Genomic DNA, 19,287 nt, shown 5'->3' with positions numbered 1-19,287 from the left:
CTCTGCCCGCCGGGTGGGCGTTGCAAGGAGGGACCGGGGGGGGGCTGAAATCCCTGCCCTCCGCGGCCCCTTTTCCTCCCCCCCCGTTGCCATGGACACTGCTCCTTGAGGGCTGCCCCCTCCCACCCCCTCGGACCCGCGCCGTCTCCACCGGCTCCTTTTCCGGGGGTCCGGAAGGGGCTTTAGGCGATGTGGTGCGGGCCCCGGGTGGGTCGGAGGAGGAGAGCCCGCCCCCAGGCTGGCTAGGTTCACCGGCAGGGCGGCTGCTGCTAGGCCCCGGAGCCGGCGTCTCTCCCCAGGGTGGGCGTGTGCTGGAGCAGCTTCGGCGGCAGCTGCGAGGAAGGAGGGGGCATCCTCTGCCTGCCCCCGCCCGGGCTCCGCGGCCGGACGCCCCCCTCACGGGCTCCCCACTCCCTCCTGTTCCTGTCCTCTGCCCCCCGTTCTACCGCCGTCCTCCTTCACGCGTGTGCTCCCCCGACCCAACGCGCCCCCTCTTTTCAGCTCTATTCTCTCCTGCTCCACCCCCCTCCATTTTTTCTAGGGGGAAAAATCCCCACCCTTATCGCTTGGCCCTCCCCTGTTGAAGCTAGTTTGCCCTTGTGTGAACTATCGAGCTCCTGCATGCATGGCTCCGGGTTTTGTGTATATAATTTTCCAACGGCAGCAGAAGAGATGGAGAAAAGGAAGGAAAGCGATGTAATCCGGGTGAGTGTGAAGCGCGTGTTTAGGAACACCACCACCACCACACACCTTGTTTTAGTCGTGCCTTTTAAAAAAACGGGCATCGCCTGCCCCTAAAAAATCGAGTCTTGTTGTTTATATTATTGGAAGTCCTACCGAGGGAGAATTAATAATTTTATTGTTCTTAAGAAAAAGGTTTGGGGATGCCCCGTGCAACCTAAGATTTGAAATGGAGACTTTGTAATATAGAAATCGTGTCAACTAGTCCTTGTATTTGAATTTAACAAGTTTACTTAAGGTGAGAGCAATTGGAATTTCAGCTCTTGCTTTGGCTGAACAGCACTGTTTATTTTCAAGTTCTTATGTTGACATCCAATGTTTGCCGGTTTATGGGAAAATATGGTGATTTACTATCGGAATGTCATTTTAGTATAGTTATTTTAAAGTCAGCCGGTGTTCCATTCATTGGTCACTCATCTTTACCAGGACTATTGTTTCAGATAAAGGTAATATGATTTAGTTAATTTTTGCGGTCTTTGTATTTACGGGATTTTCAGATTAGAAATTCCATCTTAATTTTTTCAAAACTATAAACTTTTAACTACTTGAAAGAGGAATGACTTCTGTTCTTTTGCTGATTATTCATTCAGGCCAGAAAAGGGACTGATCAATTTCATTGATGTTTTCACTTGGGTCACTTTCACTTTCTTTTTGTAATGACTTATCCAAGTTTGTTTGGGTTATAAATGTTCTACATCAGGCAATTTGCTTATTGATTAAAGCAATTAAATTTTACAAAAAAATGTAATCTGGTAAATCTCTAGTTTGGGGTCTGAATTGCCTTTTTTGGGGGGGGGGAACTTTTTGTCTTAAAAAGAAAATTGCCACATCATGAAATTACATTGTTTATAAAAACAATGAAATGTAACTGTTTCTTTTCTACATCTTTACCAGATGTGTATGAATTGCCACAATGTTTAATGATTCTTTTTTTTAGTTATTTTTTTTTTGCAATGGGGTTAAGTGGTTTGCCCAAGGCCACGCTGCTAGGTAATTATTAAGTGTCTGAGACAGGATTTGAACTCAGGTACTCCAAACTCCTGACTCTAGGGCCAGTGCTCTATCCACTGCGCCACCCAGCCACCCCTTAATGATTCTTTTTAAACATAAAAAAGTATGATGTATTCTACTACTTAATCTCATCAGCACCAATGAAAATATGCCACTCACTCTGAGGAAAAACATGTATAAAGTTGACTCTTCACTTTTATACTTCTCTACTTGTGTTCAATCTCTTTTAGGGTGTAGGGGAACAGCTGATAGTAAGATGAATGACTTTGGTTTACTCTGTTTCATGCCTTTTGTCAGAACTAGATGTTGATAGGGAAAAAAAGTTACTTTTTGAGGTAGTGGCTTATAAGTACTATTGGTGATAAGGGATAAACATGCTCAATTTAAGGAATGTTTTATTAATCCTGATTTATGACAAATTTAGCATACAGTTGTTTATATTGTAGGAAGGAACTTACGGCAAGTAGATCTAGCTTTAACACTTTTAGGGACATAAGAAATTATCAACTGAAAATATGTATATGTAAGAAAAAGAAAAGGAGAATTCACACTAACCAGATTTTTTCCCCCCAAATGGAACTGATAAGGAGTCTGTCCGATGAGTAATAAGTTGTTTTTTTACTTAATGAAAAAAAAACATAATTGGACCAAGTGAAGTGAATTCTTTTGATCTTTTTTTGTTAAAAGTTGACTTAAAACTTGAAGTTTATTTAGACAAAATTAAAAAATTCTTATTACTATTTAATGTTTTTTATAAATAAAAGCAGATCTTTTTGTTCTTATTATTGTACTTTATTCTTTGTCTTCTACCTAAACTGAAGTGCATCGGTCTAGTTACTACTAGATGCTTTTCTGTTCTTTTTTTCTTTCTTTTCTTTTTTAAGGACAAGCAAATGTCATCCACATTGGGGTTTTTTTTTTTTTAGATTTTTCAAGGGTTAAGTGGCTTGCCCAAGGCCACACAGCTAGGTAATTGTTAAGTGTCTGAGGCTGCTTTTGAACTCAGGTACTCCTGACTCCAGGGCAGGTGCTCTATCCACTGAGCCACCTAGCTGTCCCCATCCACATTATTTTTCAAGGTGGGAGCCAGATTGTGGAGGACCATAAACAGGGAGCTGGGTAAAGCTTTTGAGCAGAGGTGTACTCAGTGAGTAAAGGTCTGGAGGCAAAGAACTACAATTTAGGTGGCTAGTAAAATAAGTCCAGTGGGATGAAAATGAGAGCTAGAACTAGAATAATTAGTTGGAAAGTATGTGAGAGGATATTGGCAATTTGTTGGCTATCAGAAGTAAAGTTTTAAATCTGTTCATTTCTAAGCAGTTAAGATAACTTTTGCCTACTTTTCTTTTTTTCCCCAAAACAATAAGATTCCATAGAAACCACTTATGTTTTTTAATCAAAGGGATTATTATTGAGTAATATAATGTATTATATAATATGTTATTAAGTCATATATGTATATATATATTTTATATGCATATAATATATACATACGTATGTACTTGGTAATAGTTTGTCTTTAGTTTCAGTTATATGGGACCCTTTGGGAATTAGTGATATAGTTCTATATAAGTAAGTTCTCTTAGTAATTGGTGCTTTAGCCTGTTGTGTAATAAAACTTTAAAAATTCTTTTGGATAGAACCTTTCTCTAGAAATGAAAAAATATAATTAAGCAAAACAAACCAGCACCAGCCCTGGAGTCAGGAGTACCTGAGTTCAAAAGCAGCCTCAGACACTTAACAATTACTTAGCTGTGTGGCCTTGGGCAAGCCACTTAACCCCATTTGCCTTGCAAAAACCTAAAAAAAAAACCCCAACAAAAAAAAACAAACCAACACATTTTGATGGTGTATGTTTCATTATGTACCTAAGATCAACCAGTTCTTAGGCAAGGGTAGAGAATTGGGTTTAACCATCAGACCTCTATAATCATAATTAGTTATTTCATTGATCAGAGTTGTAATGATATTTTTCAGGTTGGTCTAAAGTTTCTCAGAATTCTTATTTCTTACATCGTAATAAAATATTTCTTTATCTTCAGATACCATAATTTGTTCAGCCATTCCCCAGTTGATGGACATTCTGCTTGTTTCCAGCCCTTTTCTACCATGTAGAAGTTTTGTGTACGTAACAATGATAATATCTAACATTTATATTTCTCCTTCTGTGTGCTAGACTTTGAACTAAATGCTTTACAAATATCTCATTTAATCCTTATAGCCACTTACCTGGGAGGTAGAAGCTATTTTAATTTTTTCATTTTAAGATTTATAAGGTAAATAGAGATTAAGAGATCTGGATGTCTTGGGATGAATCTCCTCTGTCTTTCACCTTCTTAGGATATGTGTCTGTTAATGGAAAGGATTATGAGGTCACAAAATTTAGTGATTTTCCTAATGACTGTGATTTCATTAGCATGAGAGATTCTTTTCTAATATAGCTCCAAATTATTTTCAGGAATGATTGAATCAATTCATAGTTCCAACCTTTGTGTATCTGTCATCCATAGCTGGTCCAGATTTGACTTTCCAACTTTTATTGTCTTGGTTAACCTGATGGGTGTGAGGCTGTGAGTGTTAAATTTAATTTGTACATCTCACTTACTTGGAACAATAATTCATCTACTTTTTCATAACTGAACTTGACCATTTAGCTTTTGGGACCGAATCTTGAATTTTGGTGTAATGGGTTGGTTTTTTTTTTAATAAAGATATCATATAATCAAAATAATTTAACCATTTCTGGTGACTCTTGAGTTATCACTTAAATTCTGGAGACTTGGTTTCTTTGTCTATAAAATGAGGAATTCGGATTATATGTTCTTTAAAGGACTTCTCTAGTCTCAAATTTATATGATACTGCTATGATCACATCTATGAGAGGTAATAGTTTGATATAGTGGATAGAGAGTTCCTCTCAGATCCAGGAAAACCTCCTTCAAATCCCATCTCTGACATGTTGACGTTTCAACCTGGGTAAGTCACTTAACTTCTCAGTGTGTCCTAGGGAAACTTTACTAAATTAGTGGAAGGACTTCTTTTAACTAGTAGTTCTCCAGACTGGGAAAAAATCATAGAACAGGTCCAATAGACCATTATAAACATAAGTTACTAATAAGGAGTTTTCAACAGAGTAATAAAAAGGCATCTTACATGTCTTCAACAGAGTTTAGAATATTTATCTCTATCTGTTACTGGTCCCCAGAGACTTTGAACTTTCACTGTAACTCATGTATATTTATTTATCACAAAATACATACATATATATATTATATATATATTATATATAATATATATATATATATATGCCTTTGCAAGTAGACTTTTTTTCAGCATAGAAATGTGTAGTTATAAAAAGTAATACTAAAAAGGGCCCCTCATTTAGTCCCTTTCCTTTTGTGTTTATCCTTGGAGACTTTCTACATTGCTAGTTACTTCCTATTCCAAGTTCTGCTATTAAACTATGAAGCATTTTTTGAAACTTCATTAAGTGACCATAAACTGCTATATTTTTGAATTCTTATTTTGATAGATCCATGTTTTCACTTGTGATGGACAATTCCCTTTTTGTTGTTGTTCAGTGAGTTAGTTTTATCTGACCCTTCGTGACCCTATTTGCGACTTTTTTTGGCAAAAATACTGGAGTGGTTTGCTATTTCCTTCTCCAACTTATTTTTACAGATGAGGAAACTTAAGCAAACAAGGTTTAGTGACTTGCCCAGGGTCACATACAGACACTAGTGTCTGAGGTTGAATATGAATTTGAGTCTTCTGGACTCTAGGTAAAATGCTCTATGCATTGCTCCACCTAATTGTTCCTAGATAGGTTGTAACTCTGTATCTATGGTCCTATGCCTAACATACTGTAAGCATTAGCCTTTAAATTTTCCTGGGGTACTGATATATTTGGGTTGTCCATCTGTTTCATTTTTGCTACATGACCCACATCCTTTCCCACTAATACATAGTTCTAGGACTGTTTTGACACAATTTCTTCAGTGTATTTCCTCTGTTGTTGTAACATGCTACAACCTAATTATCCCTACCATGTATCTTTCTACTGATTTTTAGACTGTTTGTAATTTTAATTTTTTTTAAATTATGAAATTCTATCATTCCCAATCATATAGGATTACTAAGGAAGAGTATTAATGTTAAAAATCTAGGATTTTCATTGCCGAACAGTTTTTGACCCTTAATAAGTATGAGTTTCCTAAATAGATCCAACTTGATCTTTCCTTTTCAGTTCTAGGCCCTGGTCACCTTATTTGCATCACAGATTCAAGACATCCAGATTAATGATTGTTAGTATGGGGCTGTCTTTTTTTCCTCCCAACATTGTTAAATATAATATGGAATACCAAAAAAAAAAATGAATATAACCAAAGTACACATAAATTCTTCTTTTTGTGTTTGAATATTAATGTTAAACACACAAAAAATTTGTTTAGAAGTATGTAATAAAGAGAAAAGCACTGTAGCCCATAAGAGGGGAGGCAGGAATATTTAGGTCCATCCTGTGAGGTAAAGTTACAGGTAGACTGGAAAACCAGGGAAGTGAAGATTGTTGGAATTATCCTTAGAAAGTAAAATAGCTAATTTAGGGCTCCCTTTTCAAAGGGAGAAGAGGATAAGTCTATTTTACTGGAGCCATAGTAATGAGATCATGGATTGTGATAGAAAGAGAGACCCAGAAGAGACAGTTCCTGTGGGTTAGTGATCCAATTCCAGAATCATTCCTCAGAGGCTTTGGAATAGAAATTACTTTGCTTGCTCAGTGATCACTGGGTAATGCCAGTATCACCCTCAGAATCGGAGGAGGAAATTGCATACAGCCTCTCTGTACCAAAGAAAGCCAAGGAAATGCATTAGAACAGAGTTAAATAAATGTAAAGAAGCTGAATGGGGCAGGAAGATAAAAGCAGATGCAGCAGCAGAATTGGCAGAGTAAGCTCTGGTTCTTCAGGGATCACAAAAAAATCCTGTTCAGACCTTGATGTTCAAGTGATTTTACCAGTAATATGTTTTTGCTTTGTTTATACTTGTGAACATATTTTACATATTCCTGAGTCCCAGGACCCTCCAAGTCATGCAAGAGAAAGCTGCTTTCATATAGCCCAGGGTGCCCTACAGGCTATTCAGATGTAGACAAGAGGGGAAGGTAGGCAGGGCAAGGTTCATAATTGGGAAATAAAACCACCATACCTACTACCATCTGTGTCTATTCCATTATTCTGTGGGAGATTCCTGAGAGTGAATGGTTCTGAAGTTCCTGAGAAGTAGTCTCAGCACTCTCATTTCCATGCTGTTTCCTTATACATAGTTGGTCTACCCAACCCAGAAACTTCACAAAGAAGCATAGTGAAAAGAAAGATTACAGGCTAATTGTCTGGTTTTGCTTGTCCATAGTCTGAATAATAAATGTTTTTCTTTTCATTCTTTTTCCATTGTGAATTGTTAAATAAAGCTCTTTTGCATTAATGAGGATTTCAATGACCTTTAAGTTAAAAGCAGTGCTTGATGACATACAGATTGCAACTGTGAATAGGAACATTTGGATAACCCAATAATGAAATACTTTCTCATTTTGGACGTTTTCCATAGTGTTGAAAAAACACCTTCATTGAACATAGTGTACCTTCCTGTTCAATACTTCTCCTGATGTTAATAACTTAGTGATTTTTTTTATTTGTTTAGGGCAATGTGACTTGTCCAAGGTCACTTAGCTAGGCAATTATTAAATGTCTTAGGCTAAGTTTGAACTCAGGTCCTCCTGACTTCAGGCTGGTGCTCTATCCTCTACACCACCTAGCTGCACCCAACTTAGAATTTTTGAACAAAGTAATGTCTTTAGGTGTATTTCATAAGTAAGAGATGGCAAGTCTGAAGAGAGCCTTCAAGTTTATACTTTGCCTTCCTAAGTTTATTCTTTTTTTTTTTTTTTGAAAGACAGTGGGGTTAAGTGACTGGCCCAAGGGTCACACAGCTAGGAAACTTAAGTGTCTGAGGCTGTAATTGAACTCAGGTCCTCCTGATTCCTGGGCCGATGCTCTGTCCACTGAGCCACCTAGCTGCCCCACGAGTTTATTCTTTGTAAAAATGAATATCGATATATTTTTTTGTTTGTTTGTTTTCTGCAGCTTCTTGGTCGTGTGTTTGATGGTTCAATAGCCTGTAAAAGCCTGTCTGCACCCTTTTCAAGTTTTTGTTGAGAATGAAGGCACTGAAAACGCAGGCTCTTCTCATAAAGACTTAAGAGAGTTTTGAGAAATCTAGCAGTTGAACTGGTAGTTGTCTTCTGTCACTTTTTTTTGTATTGCAGTGATCTTTTCCATTCTTTTTAGTATCTTTCCTTTTTGAAATAGAATTTGAGAACTGATTCCTGAATACTTCTAAAATTATGTTGTTTTCAGTTTGTTTTTGGATCTGCTTTTTTATATACTTTTTTCTCTACTTTTGCCGTTATTCTGTCCAGTTTACTTTTCTTTCTCAGCTTCCCTTTAATTTTAACTTGATGCTTTTAATCTATGTGTGGAATAGGTTGAAAACTAAGTTTGTTAAAATTATTTAAAAATTAAGAAAAGCTAGACCTTAAGGGAGATCATGTGGCTTTTAATATTAAGTGAAATGTGTAAACTTATTTTTTTTTGTTTTTTTGCAAGGCAAATGGGGTTAAGTGACTTGCCCAAGGCCACACAGCTAGGTAATTATTTAAGTGTCTGAGACCGGATTTGAACCCAGGTACTCCTGACTCCAAGGCCAGTGCTTTATCCACTATGCCACCTAGGCCGCCCCTGAAATGTGTAAACTTAAAAAATTCTTTTGACTATTCAGGGCCTAGATTGTAGCACTGAATTTTTAGGTTTTTCTGGTTGTCCAGATTGATAAAGTTGCCATTTCTAGGTGAGTTGATGGGATTCCTTCTTTCATGAAATGCAAAGCTTGTATTCTGAAAATGCTTTGTGACTTTTTTTTTCAAGAGTTCATTTGGTATAGTGAGAATCAGGAATCTTGGATTCTACACTTTGTCACCAAATCTAATTAGGTGACCTTGGACTTGTCAGTCTTTCTGGTCATCTGAAAAAATGCTTCATCCCCCTTTTTTTTCTCAATGTGGTTAGAACTCAGTCTTTTTGAGTAATGTCACTGAGGAAACTTTATAGAAAGGACTAGAAAAAAATGTTTAATCCATTCATTTCAATTCTGAATTTCTAGAATTCCAGGGGAAACTTGTTATAAAAAATAATTTACTAAAAATATTTGCGTTTGAATCCATTTTGATGCTTTTGCCCTATTTTATAGGATAATAAACTTAGAGCTGGAAGGAACTTTGGAATCCACCCGTACTTTACAGATGAGGAATCTTAAGATAAAGGATACTGAGGAACTTGCTCAAGGTCATGCAACTAAATTTACAGAGATGAGATTTGAATCTAATTCTTCTGGATTCAAATCTAGCATATTTTCCCCCTGTACCATGTTCATCCTCTTCTTCTAAAATATTACGTGTTAAATAGAGGCTCCTCATCTTGATGAGCCAATATATAAATTGGTTTTGAATTTTTTGTGAAAATAAAGTCATTTCAATGTGCTTTATGCATTTATACTATTTACATTGATCAAAATTAAAACCATGGGTCAGATTCTTACAAGACCAAAAAAAATTTTCCGCTAAAAATAAAAATATTGAAAGGTTAACTAAAGCATACTTAATATCCTGAATCCCCCCCCCCCCCCCAATGGAAGGGTCTCAATCTTGAAGAATCAAGCTTTAGGATATCTGAAGGGGGAAAAAACAACTAATAAGACTAAGTACTAACCCATCTGCCTTTATTTTCATTCTACAGTACCTGGGTGAGAATAATTACACATTTTGAGCATGTCTTGACAAATAATATCCTATAGTAGACTGCATCTTTATAGACTTAGAAGGAGAAAATAGAAAGTCCTACTGTGCTTAGTTTGTCGCCTACAAACTTTGCCTTGGTACAATAAAATGTAATTTTAGGAACTCTCTTTCAATAAGATGTCCTCCATACTCTTGTACAAATCATGCAAACCTCCTTGACAGATGCAAAGACAGAGACAATTTTGTTGTTTCTATTGATAGCAAGTAAGGCATAAAACAAGGCATGGACAGTATCCAGGAGAGTCCAAATATAAGAGACATTCATTTGCAACAGAAAGTATATGTTTGTAGATGACAGTGAACTGATTGATGAATTAGATTTGGCTCAAGAATCAACACTGGAAAACTATAATAGATGAAGGATGCCTGATGTCCACACTATGAAGTTCAGTTGAATAGATTCAGTATATGTATGTATATATCTCAGACAGACACTGCAGATGGATACTGATCTGGGTCTAGAATTAGATAGGAAGAAGAAAATAGACTGGATTTCATTTGGCTAATTCTTAGTACTTTCAGTGACATTATGCTGCTCCCAGAAACAAAAATTCTTTTAAATGCCAGTATTGTTCCGGTAATTGCAAATCATGGAATACTATAATCATCCAAAGAATCAAGATTTCAAGTTATTCAAAGGACAGTGGAAAAAAAGACACATGGTGTGCTCTATAGCATATTACAAAAATAAATTGTACATAAAACATATCACCTAAACTATGTATGATAGAAAAATATAGATGGACTACTTGTATAGGAAGAGTGAAGAATACAATATCTGGACAGTCCATGGGTATTGAACTTGTCCCCAGGAAATAGAAAGGGATGATTTGAATAAGAGCTGCACAGAAGGACAGGCTAGGTAAGTTGGCATCTTCCTTGTTGGAGGGAATGCACACATTAAAGATTAGATTAAATTTACAGATTCCTTCAAGTACCAAAAAAAACCATACTTGCATTTTGGTAGGAAAGGGTGCAAAATTGAAATGCTTATTAAATTTTAAAATTTGGATTTTTTTTGTAGGGAGGGAACTAAATATAGTAAGTAAATGTTGGGAATCCAATTTGGAATATTATGTTCCACTAATATTTTAGATGTATTTAAAAATTGAATTGTTCTTGTTTGGCATTTTTTTAAAAGTGACATTTCAAAGAAAGTGTTATTGTGATGAAATAAAATTTAACACACTTTGAAATTTTAGTGATTTTATAATGATTATTTACAAATAGGAGAATTTAGGAAACCAGATTAATTCAATGAGTAGGATAAATAACTTTTCATCTTTTTTATCTGATTCTGAATATTATTTCCAACTTTATATTTTTCCAGAGGTGAACAATGACTATAGTTGACAAAGTATCTGAATCTTCCAACCCGTCAGCTTGTCAGAATCAACCTGGCAGCTCTGTGGCAAGTTCACTCGGAGACATGGACTCAGGCTCTGCAAGTTGGGGAGCTGTATCTTCTTTGACAGACATCCCCAAACACAAAATTTCTTTAGGACCAGTACCTGGTGCTGCAATTTATTCTAATTCATCTATATCAGACAAATCAAAGCCATCAGCACAGAAAGATCAATGTAAGTATTCATTTTTCTTATTTGAAGAGAAAAATACAACCAAAAAAAATCTTGATATATTGCTTTGGTTTTGTGGCATAGTGTTTTAAATTCACCAAAGGTCTCCTTATTTTGTGATGTTTCTGTTGATCAATAAATATTTTGAATTATATTGACAGAATGTTTTTAATATGGATTTTTATAGTTTTTATTCCTAATTCTTAGAAGGATAAACTTTCTCTAGTGAGAATTTTAATGAAACAAAGTAATGCTTGTCACATTCAACAAACCTGACCATTGCTGTCTTAACTCTAGATGTTCATTTCTCTTTCTGTCTCTTTTGTCTCTTATGCCTACCTTGCCAAGTTCTGAGAACCATTTAACCTATGATGAAATTAAATTGCTTTGAAAGAGACTTGATAGCAATGCAAATATCAAGTTAATTGAGTTGAACCAAAAAAGCAGCTTAAACAAAACATCAAACTTATTAGAAGATAAATCTTATGCAGGTGTTGATAATTTTTTGCTCACATGACTTTGAAATGAAGAGAAAGGAAATAATTTCTACTTGGAAAGATTTCTGTACATAGCTTACTTTCAACATGTTTATTTTAAAATATATTGAAACTGATTTTTAATGGCTCTTCATCAACATATAATCCTTGAACTTGTCAAAAAATATTTTGATAACTATTTCAATATAATATTGTGTATTTTAATTTAAATTTATGAGTTTGAAAACTTTTCTGAGAAGGGGTCCTTAGGCTTCACCAAACTGCTAAAGTAATCCATGATAGAAAAAATGTTAATAGCTTCCACTCTTGTCAACTCTTGGTAGATCAGGACTTTTTTGGCCATTCAGGAGAGTAAACTTATCTGCAAATACTCATTAAAGGAGATGGGAAAAGAACAGTTAGCACTTCATTAATTATTAAAGCATGCTCTTTATTTGAGTAAGGCTTCCCCATACTTGGATTACAAGTATTTATTATTGCCATAATATAAATTACCAATATATGTTGCCAAATGTAAATTTTCTTAAGTTAGATATTATTGCGGCTTATCTGTAATGCCAATGGGTGGGAGAGTTAGTTCAGGCATAACACATTATTAGGAACAGGGATTAGATCTTTGATTTTATTGGTATGGGAGACTTCCTTGTGAGGAGATTCCCCTTATCAATGCAGGTTGTCATTTTTTTCTTCAGTTTATAGTCTTAGAGCAGGACTTTTTTCTTTTCTATTTTATTTTATTTTTCCTCCAGTTACATGCAAAAACAAGTTTCAGCATTCACTTCCAAAATCTTGAATTTCAAATTTAGAGCAGGATTTCTTAACCTGTGTTTTGTCACTTAATCCTTTTTCTATATGATAAAACCGATGGACTTCTCTTCAGAGTAATTTTTAAAAATGAATAAATTGAAAAGTATAAGATTACAAATGAAACCAGTTGTATTGAAGTAGTTATCAAATATTAAAAAAGGAAGTTAACAGACCTCAGATTAAGAACCTTTGTTAGAGAGCTGCCTAGAACACTGAGAGGTTAAGTGAGTTGCCAAGGCATTATATATCAGTATGTGTCAGAGATAAGACTTAAATCCATGTGTTCCTGGTTCTGAGGTTGATTCTCTATTCATTATGCCACACTGCCTTCCTTTTAGATTTTATTTATTTTTAGATTTAGTAAATTGATAAGCAGGACACTTGCTGTACTAATTATTTGAGGTCTTTATCCTTAAAGCGCAGGCCAACCACTCGAAGAACCAACTTGGATTACTCTCTTAAATGCAAAATATATTACAGTTCTGTTTTCATTTCTTCTATGAAAGATAATTTATTCACTTTTAAACATGGTCCTGGGATTCCCTGAGAATTGCCATTTCATAAAACTTTTTTACTAAGGGTGGACCTCCTGATAAGATCCTCTGGAGATAGAGTTCAGATATAATACAATTGTGAAACTGAAAATAGGTCTTATGATCAATGACCATGAGAGACTTAAAAACAAATATAAAGTCATATTTAACATATTCCCTATTTAAAGATAATCTATGTTATGTTGTTTAATTCTAATGAGGATCGATACCATGAAATCCTTACAAATCCAACAAGCATCTTTTCTATTTTGATATCTAAAAAACTAGCCAATTAAACTGCCACTGTCAGTAGTTTGTTTCTGTCTCTTTGCAAAAAATAGCAGCCCCCAACAAAATAAAACAAAAGATTTATACTGTCTAGTTCGGTTTCTGTCATAATAGGCAAACTATAACTTCTTCCTCTTTACGAGGTAATATCTGATGGAGCTGTTCTCTTATATATTGTTTGTCAGGCCTACTCTTCCACAGTTGGAATGTCCCCATTCACTCACACTAATTCAGCTTTTCGAAGACCCTTCTGCCTATTTCCTGCTGTTCCAAAGATTCTGATACCGATGCTTTCTAAAATCCACAGGATATCTACAAATTGTCTAGTTTTAATTTTTCTTTTTCAGTTTTCTAAGGTTTTTCAGGTAGGTAGATAGAAAAGCATTTATTAAGTACCTACTGTATGCCAGGCACTGTGTTAAGCACTTTACAAATATCATCTCACAACAATCCTAGAAAGTGAGTGCTATTATTACCCCAATTTAAAGTTGAAGAAAATGAAGCAGAGGTTAAGTGACTTGACCAGGGTCATATAGCTAGTAAATATTCAAGGTCATATTTTAACCTGGGTCTTCTGACTCCAGGCCCAGGGTTTCATCTACTATGCTACCTACCCAACCTAAAAGTAATACCCTTTCTACAATACTGTTGTCTTTCTATGGTATGGAACCTTCCTTTAATCAGAATATATCAACCTGATTTTAACCAATTTCACATTTAAAACAAAACCATCCAAAAAAGCAAGGATGTGAGAATAGTACGTGGCCTATTATTGCATTGGCATATAGAGAACATCAAGGTGAGGAAGCTTCCTCTATCAGTGCAGGTCAACAGGCTTAGAGAGCTGCCAAGAGCACTGAGAGGTGACTTGCCTAGGGTCACCTAGGCCTATTCAGTTTGTAATAGAGGCTAGATTTGGACTGAAGTTGTCCTGGTTTCAAGGCTAGCAATCTATTTTACTATGTTGCCTATCAAAAACAAAACCTTAAAAAAACTTTCAAACTTTGAAAAATATATAAAAATACTCTGAGGATAGAGTCTTAAGGTTGTCTAAGATGGTAAGATGAAAAAGGTACTGAGTAAAATACTGATTAAAAGTTCTTAAGCATTTATAGCTCTAATATCCCAGATGCTTTTAAAATGTTATTTTTTTAGTGCCATTAATCTTCCATATTAGCTTGTTAGTTCAACTACAGAACTATAGAATAAGCTTGCTGTCCTAGTGTACCACTGTTGTAAATTTATTATTTTAAAATTTTTATTCTATTTTTAAAAATTATTTTAAATGGTTACTGTAAGAATTTTGGATTGGAACCTAAGTAGTTTTGGTGAAATATGTTAACGTGAAGGCTTTGATGACACCTATTTTAAATAGGGGAAATAGGTCTTTCATTCAACAATTATTGTTCTGTTAATATTTAACCTCCAGAACTGTACGAATCTTTCCATATTTCAAAAATGTCTACAAAGCTTGGGTTATTCTGAGAAGTTAGTTTACTCAAAGAAATGATTACCAGTAAGTATAATGTACAGTAATATAACTAATCTTTTTTTTAAAAAAGGTTCAAAACCTTTTTTTAAAGGTGACATTTTGAAATATGGTGTATTTTGTTTTTAACAGCTACAGGTGATGGCATTGCACCTCCACAAAAGGTCCTTTTTCCAGCTGAAAAAATTTGCCTGAAGTGGCAACAATCTCACAGAGTTGGAGCTGGGCTCCAAAATTTGGGCAATACATGTTTTGTCAATGCTGCATTGCAGTGTTTAACATATACGCCACCTCTTGCCAATTATATGTTATCTCATGAACACTCCAAAATATGTAAGTTTTTCTTTGGTGATATATATATATATATATATATATATTTGTATTGTTTTTGTATGTACTTTTGTTTCTTTGTGAAAACCAGAAGGAACAATCAAGAATTAAACCCTAACTACGTGAACAGTAATACCAAAAGAAATACTAGTGTGTAGAGTCTGATTTAGCTTCTTGTATGAGCCTGAAGAAGAAACATTTGAAATCCAGCAGCTCAAAAAGCATTTTGCATCTAGTTCAAACTGAAGTGTATTTGAAAGTAATATGTTTAATGATCATTTGGCATTTCTCAAAATGGCATTTTTTATTTTGCCAACAAATAATAATATATGACAGAAATAATATTTGGTACAAGGATTGTGGGATCATAGCTTTAATGTTATTCTCAGAGGACATCTAGGCCAACCTTCTTATTTTACAAATGAAGAAGATGCACAGGGAAGGATAATAATGTCCAAGGTTGCACAATAATATCAGAACCAGGTTTTAAACTCAAATCATTTGACTCCAAAGCCAGTGCTCTTGCCACTGTAGAAAGGAGTAACCCAACTTCTACTCAGCCTTATAAATAGAAGAGGAAAAAGAAAAAAAAATTCTTAGGCTATTGTGGCCTCTGAAGCAGTGGAGAGGAGAAATCTTCCCTTCATAGTTTATGTTGAGAAGAGATTAATTCTCTCCACCTTGTTACTTCTCTCTCTCTCTCTCTCTCTCTCTCTCTCTCTCTCTCTCTCTCTCTCTCTCTCTCTCTCTCTTTAGGATTTTGCAAGACAAATGGGGTTAAGTGGCTTGCCCAAGGCCACACAGCTAGGTAATTATTAAGTGTCTGAGACCGGATTTGAACCCAGGTACTCCTGACTCCAGGGCTGGTGCTTTATCCACTATGCCACCTAGCTGCCTCTCTCTCTCTCTCTCTCTCTCGCTCTCGCTCTCAGTCTCTTTTTTTCCCTTCCTTTCCCTTTTTCTTTACCCCCTTCCCTATCTCTGCTTCCCTTCCCCCTTATCTTACCTTCTTCATGGCTCATATAACTGTGTAGCCTGAAATTTAGAAGAATAGTTTATATAATGCCTGAAACCATTATTCATATAAATTAAAACAAACCTGTGCTCTCTTGAACTCTATTATCCCGGTAGTTTTAATAGATATTCAATGGCAGAATAATAGGTAACCTGACAAAATTTTGATCATGTTTTGTCATTCTGTCAGATAAGCATACTTTCTAAAATTCTTTATACCTATAAATTCATCTAACATGTGGCATAAACTCATTCTCAGGCTTTTATTATTTGATATTATCAATAGACTAATGATCTTAATATACTCCATGCAACAGTAGGGATCACAGCCTATTTGTATCTGCCCATTCTGTATGATTCATGTCTGTATATCCATAAATCTAAGAAGTATTTAAGTATATTAGGATTTTCCCCTCTCATCCTCTTGACACTTTGAAAAAGCTAATGGAGCAGTCAGACTCTCTGTTGGTTCTCTCAGTTGAACATTTTTCTATTTTACTATCCCAGTTAAAAAAAAATTTTAATCATGATGTCATTTCTCTACAGTTGAACTTTCTTTTGATAATTATTTTTTCCAATACATATTCCTTTTGTTATTAATCAGGGTGCATTAAGTTTCCAGCAGGTCGCTCTTTAACCTTCATCTCTGTATACTAGAGATGATAATTCTTCATTGATGTTTTCATATCTACTTCTGTTCTTATTGAAAGCAGTATATGAATGGAAACTTGGCAGTAGAACCTGTGCAGTAGGAATGATAGGATTATAGATAATGGGAACTGGAAGGAAAGTTGTCTTAAGAGATCATCTAATCTGGAGCCTGCATTTTAAATGATTTAAATGAAGAAACTGAACTTCAAAGAGTCTAAGTCATAGAACTGGAACTGGAAGAGACCTTCAGAAATAATGAGTTCAACTTCTTACTTTTATAGATTAAAAAAACTGAAACCCAAAGTGTTAAGTAACTTGTTCATGGTCAGAATTCATAAGTATCTGAGGTGAGAGTTGAATCTAGGTATATAAGTCTAGTTACTTTTTCCATTATACCACACTCACTGCCTCCCATGGAAAAGTGACTTTCCTAAGAATTTAAACCCAAATCCTTTAATTCCACATCCAGCATTCTTTCCACACAATGATGCAATGCTTCAGGAGGAATTAAATTAAAAATCTCCCTTTATCCAAAATGAAACTGATTAGGTTCCTGTCACTGTTTTATAATTTTTTCTTTTGTCTCATTGGCAGATCTTCTGTTATTTCCCTCTAAAAGAGCAGAAAATATTCTCTTAATATTTGGGATAAATTTTAGTATGAGGAAATGGGTTTTTTGTTTCAAGTATGGCATTTATCATAATTTTGCTAATTTCAGTGTTTCTTCCATGTTCTTTCAGGCCATGAGCAAGGATTCTGTATGATGTGTACCATGCAGGCCCATATTACCCAGGCACTCAATAATCCTGGTAATGTCATCAAACCAATGCCGGTCATCAACGATCTTCGACGTAAGTTATATGGGATACATATTCATAAAGTGTTATTTTGGTATTTATGGGCTAGTTGATCTTATTTATCTTCATAATAGTTACGACAAAGTCTTAGAAGTTATATATCTGCCACTAAGTCATTTTCCTTCCTTTCTTAAAAAGTTCAACGTCTGGATCATAGTCATCCTAGAGAAGCTAATCCTTTCCCTTATTTAATGAAGTACTCTCTAATACCATGGTCTCCCATTTCATTAATTTCCCATTATCTGCACCTTAGCTACACATAAGGAACTGTGAATCTCAAACCATCATCACAAATGTTCTACTTTTATAAATGAAGAGTGATGAAATTCCTCTTTCTGATCATAACCTCTTTTTACTAACTCTCTCTGTGCCTAACTCCTTCCACACCTACTCTTTGTTCTCATCATGACCTCAAGTAGATCCACTCTGTTTTTTCTAAGCTGGTATCCTTGCTGTGGCCCTGGAATTAGCAGTTCAACTTCATACTCTCTCCATTCTTTGCCACTGTGTTCTGTTATCACCACCTGCCTCTTCCCTTTCAATTCCTATGGTGGTGAACAGTGCCAGAGGAAATTATACAGACATACCAACTGGTTCTACTACAAACTTTGTTATCTAATCTCAATCCAGCCATCCCTGCTGCATGGCACTTAGTCTTTCAAAAATTACTCTCTTTCCTCAAAAAAGGTGTTTTGTGACTTCTCACTTCAGATAACCTGTATCTCCCTTGCCTTTCTTCTGAGCCTCCTATTTTACTGAGAAAAGAGTCAGATCACTGTGAGATCCCTCATTCTCCTAATCTAAATCTAAAAAGTCTTTAACTATAACCCTCATTCTCTTCTTTAATCCAGGTACTGAAGAAAAGGGTAACTCTACTTGCTAAATCCATAATCTCCTAACACACCTGATTTTAGGCCCTTCCAGCTTTTTCTAGCAAATTGCCCCAACAGCCATACCTTTGCTCTGATCTTTATTTTCTCTTTATTTCCCATTTCCTTTCCAGTTGAGGAATCCAGTGCCTGGTTCACAGTCTTCTCTACACTCAAATCCCTGCCCTTTTACTAGGATTCTTCACTATGTATGTTGGTGCTACCCTCAAATACTTAAAATCCTGCCTGTTTTTAAAAAAAAAAACATACCCAGATATATCCTTCATTCCTTAAAAAAAAAAATGACCCTACCATTCCTTCAAGCTATCATCCTCAATATCATTGTTCAGATAGGCAAACTTCTAGGAATTCTGTCTACGTTCTTTATAGTCTGTTCCAATCCTCTCACTTATGTCCCCGACTTCCAACCTCCTCAATGAACTCTTAATGGCAAAATAAATAATCTTTTCTCAGTCCTCATCCTTTCTGACTTCTGGGTAGCATTTGGCCCTTTTGACCTCTCTCTTTCTTCTAGATTTTTTGTAATACTTCTTTCTTTCCTCCTACCATTTATAACTGTTCCTTCTCAATTCTTCTTGCTAGATCTTTATTCTTGAACTGTTCCTTATGTGTATACCATAAGACTCTATCCTAGGCCCTTTTATCTTTTCTTTCTACACCCCCTTTCTTAGGGACCTCACCAATGCCTTTGAG

The 19,287-nt window shown here is 35.5% G+C and overlaps 1 protein-coding gene across 6 annotated transcripts in view; it reads left to right on the top strand.

The window, feature by feature from the left end:
- USP42 (ubiquitin specific peptidase 42) overlaps positions 1–19,287 on the top strand; it is a 160,881-nt gene that overhangs the window by 96,379 nt on the left and 45,215 nt on the right. For 4 of the 6 annotated variants that reach the window (XM_074208162.1, XM_074208163.1, XM_074208165.1 and 1 more), the window contains 3 exons: positions 10,992–11,241; positions 14,985–15,185; positions 17,588–17,698. In XM_074208162.1, coding sequence (XP_074064263.1) covers positions 11,001–11,241; positions 14,985–15,185; positions 17,588–17,698 — 553 coding nt within the window. In that variant the 5' untranslated portion in view covers positions 10,992–11,000. Of the gene's footprint in view, positions 1–420; positions 3,877–10,991; positions 11,242–14,984; positions 15,186–17,587; positions 17,699–19,287 lie in introns of those variants that run through there. The other 2 variants (XM_074208166.1, XM_074208164.1) reach the window with 2 other exon arrangements.

Source organism: Macrotis lagotis, chromosome X (assembly GCF_037893015.1).
Source record: "Macrotis lagotis isolate mMagLag1 chromosome X, bilby.v1.9.chrom.fasta, whole genome shotgun sequence".
NCBI classification, from domain to species: Eukaryota; Metazoa; Chordata; class Mammalia; order Peramelemorphia; family Peramelidae; genus Macrotis; species Macrotis lagotis.
This window is presented reverse-complemented; position numbering and strand designations above follow the sequence as displayed.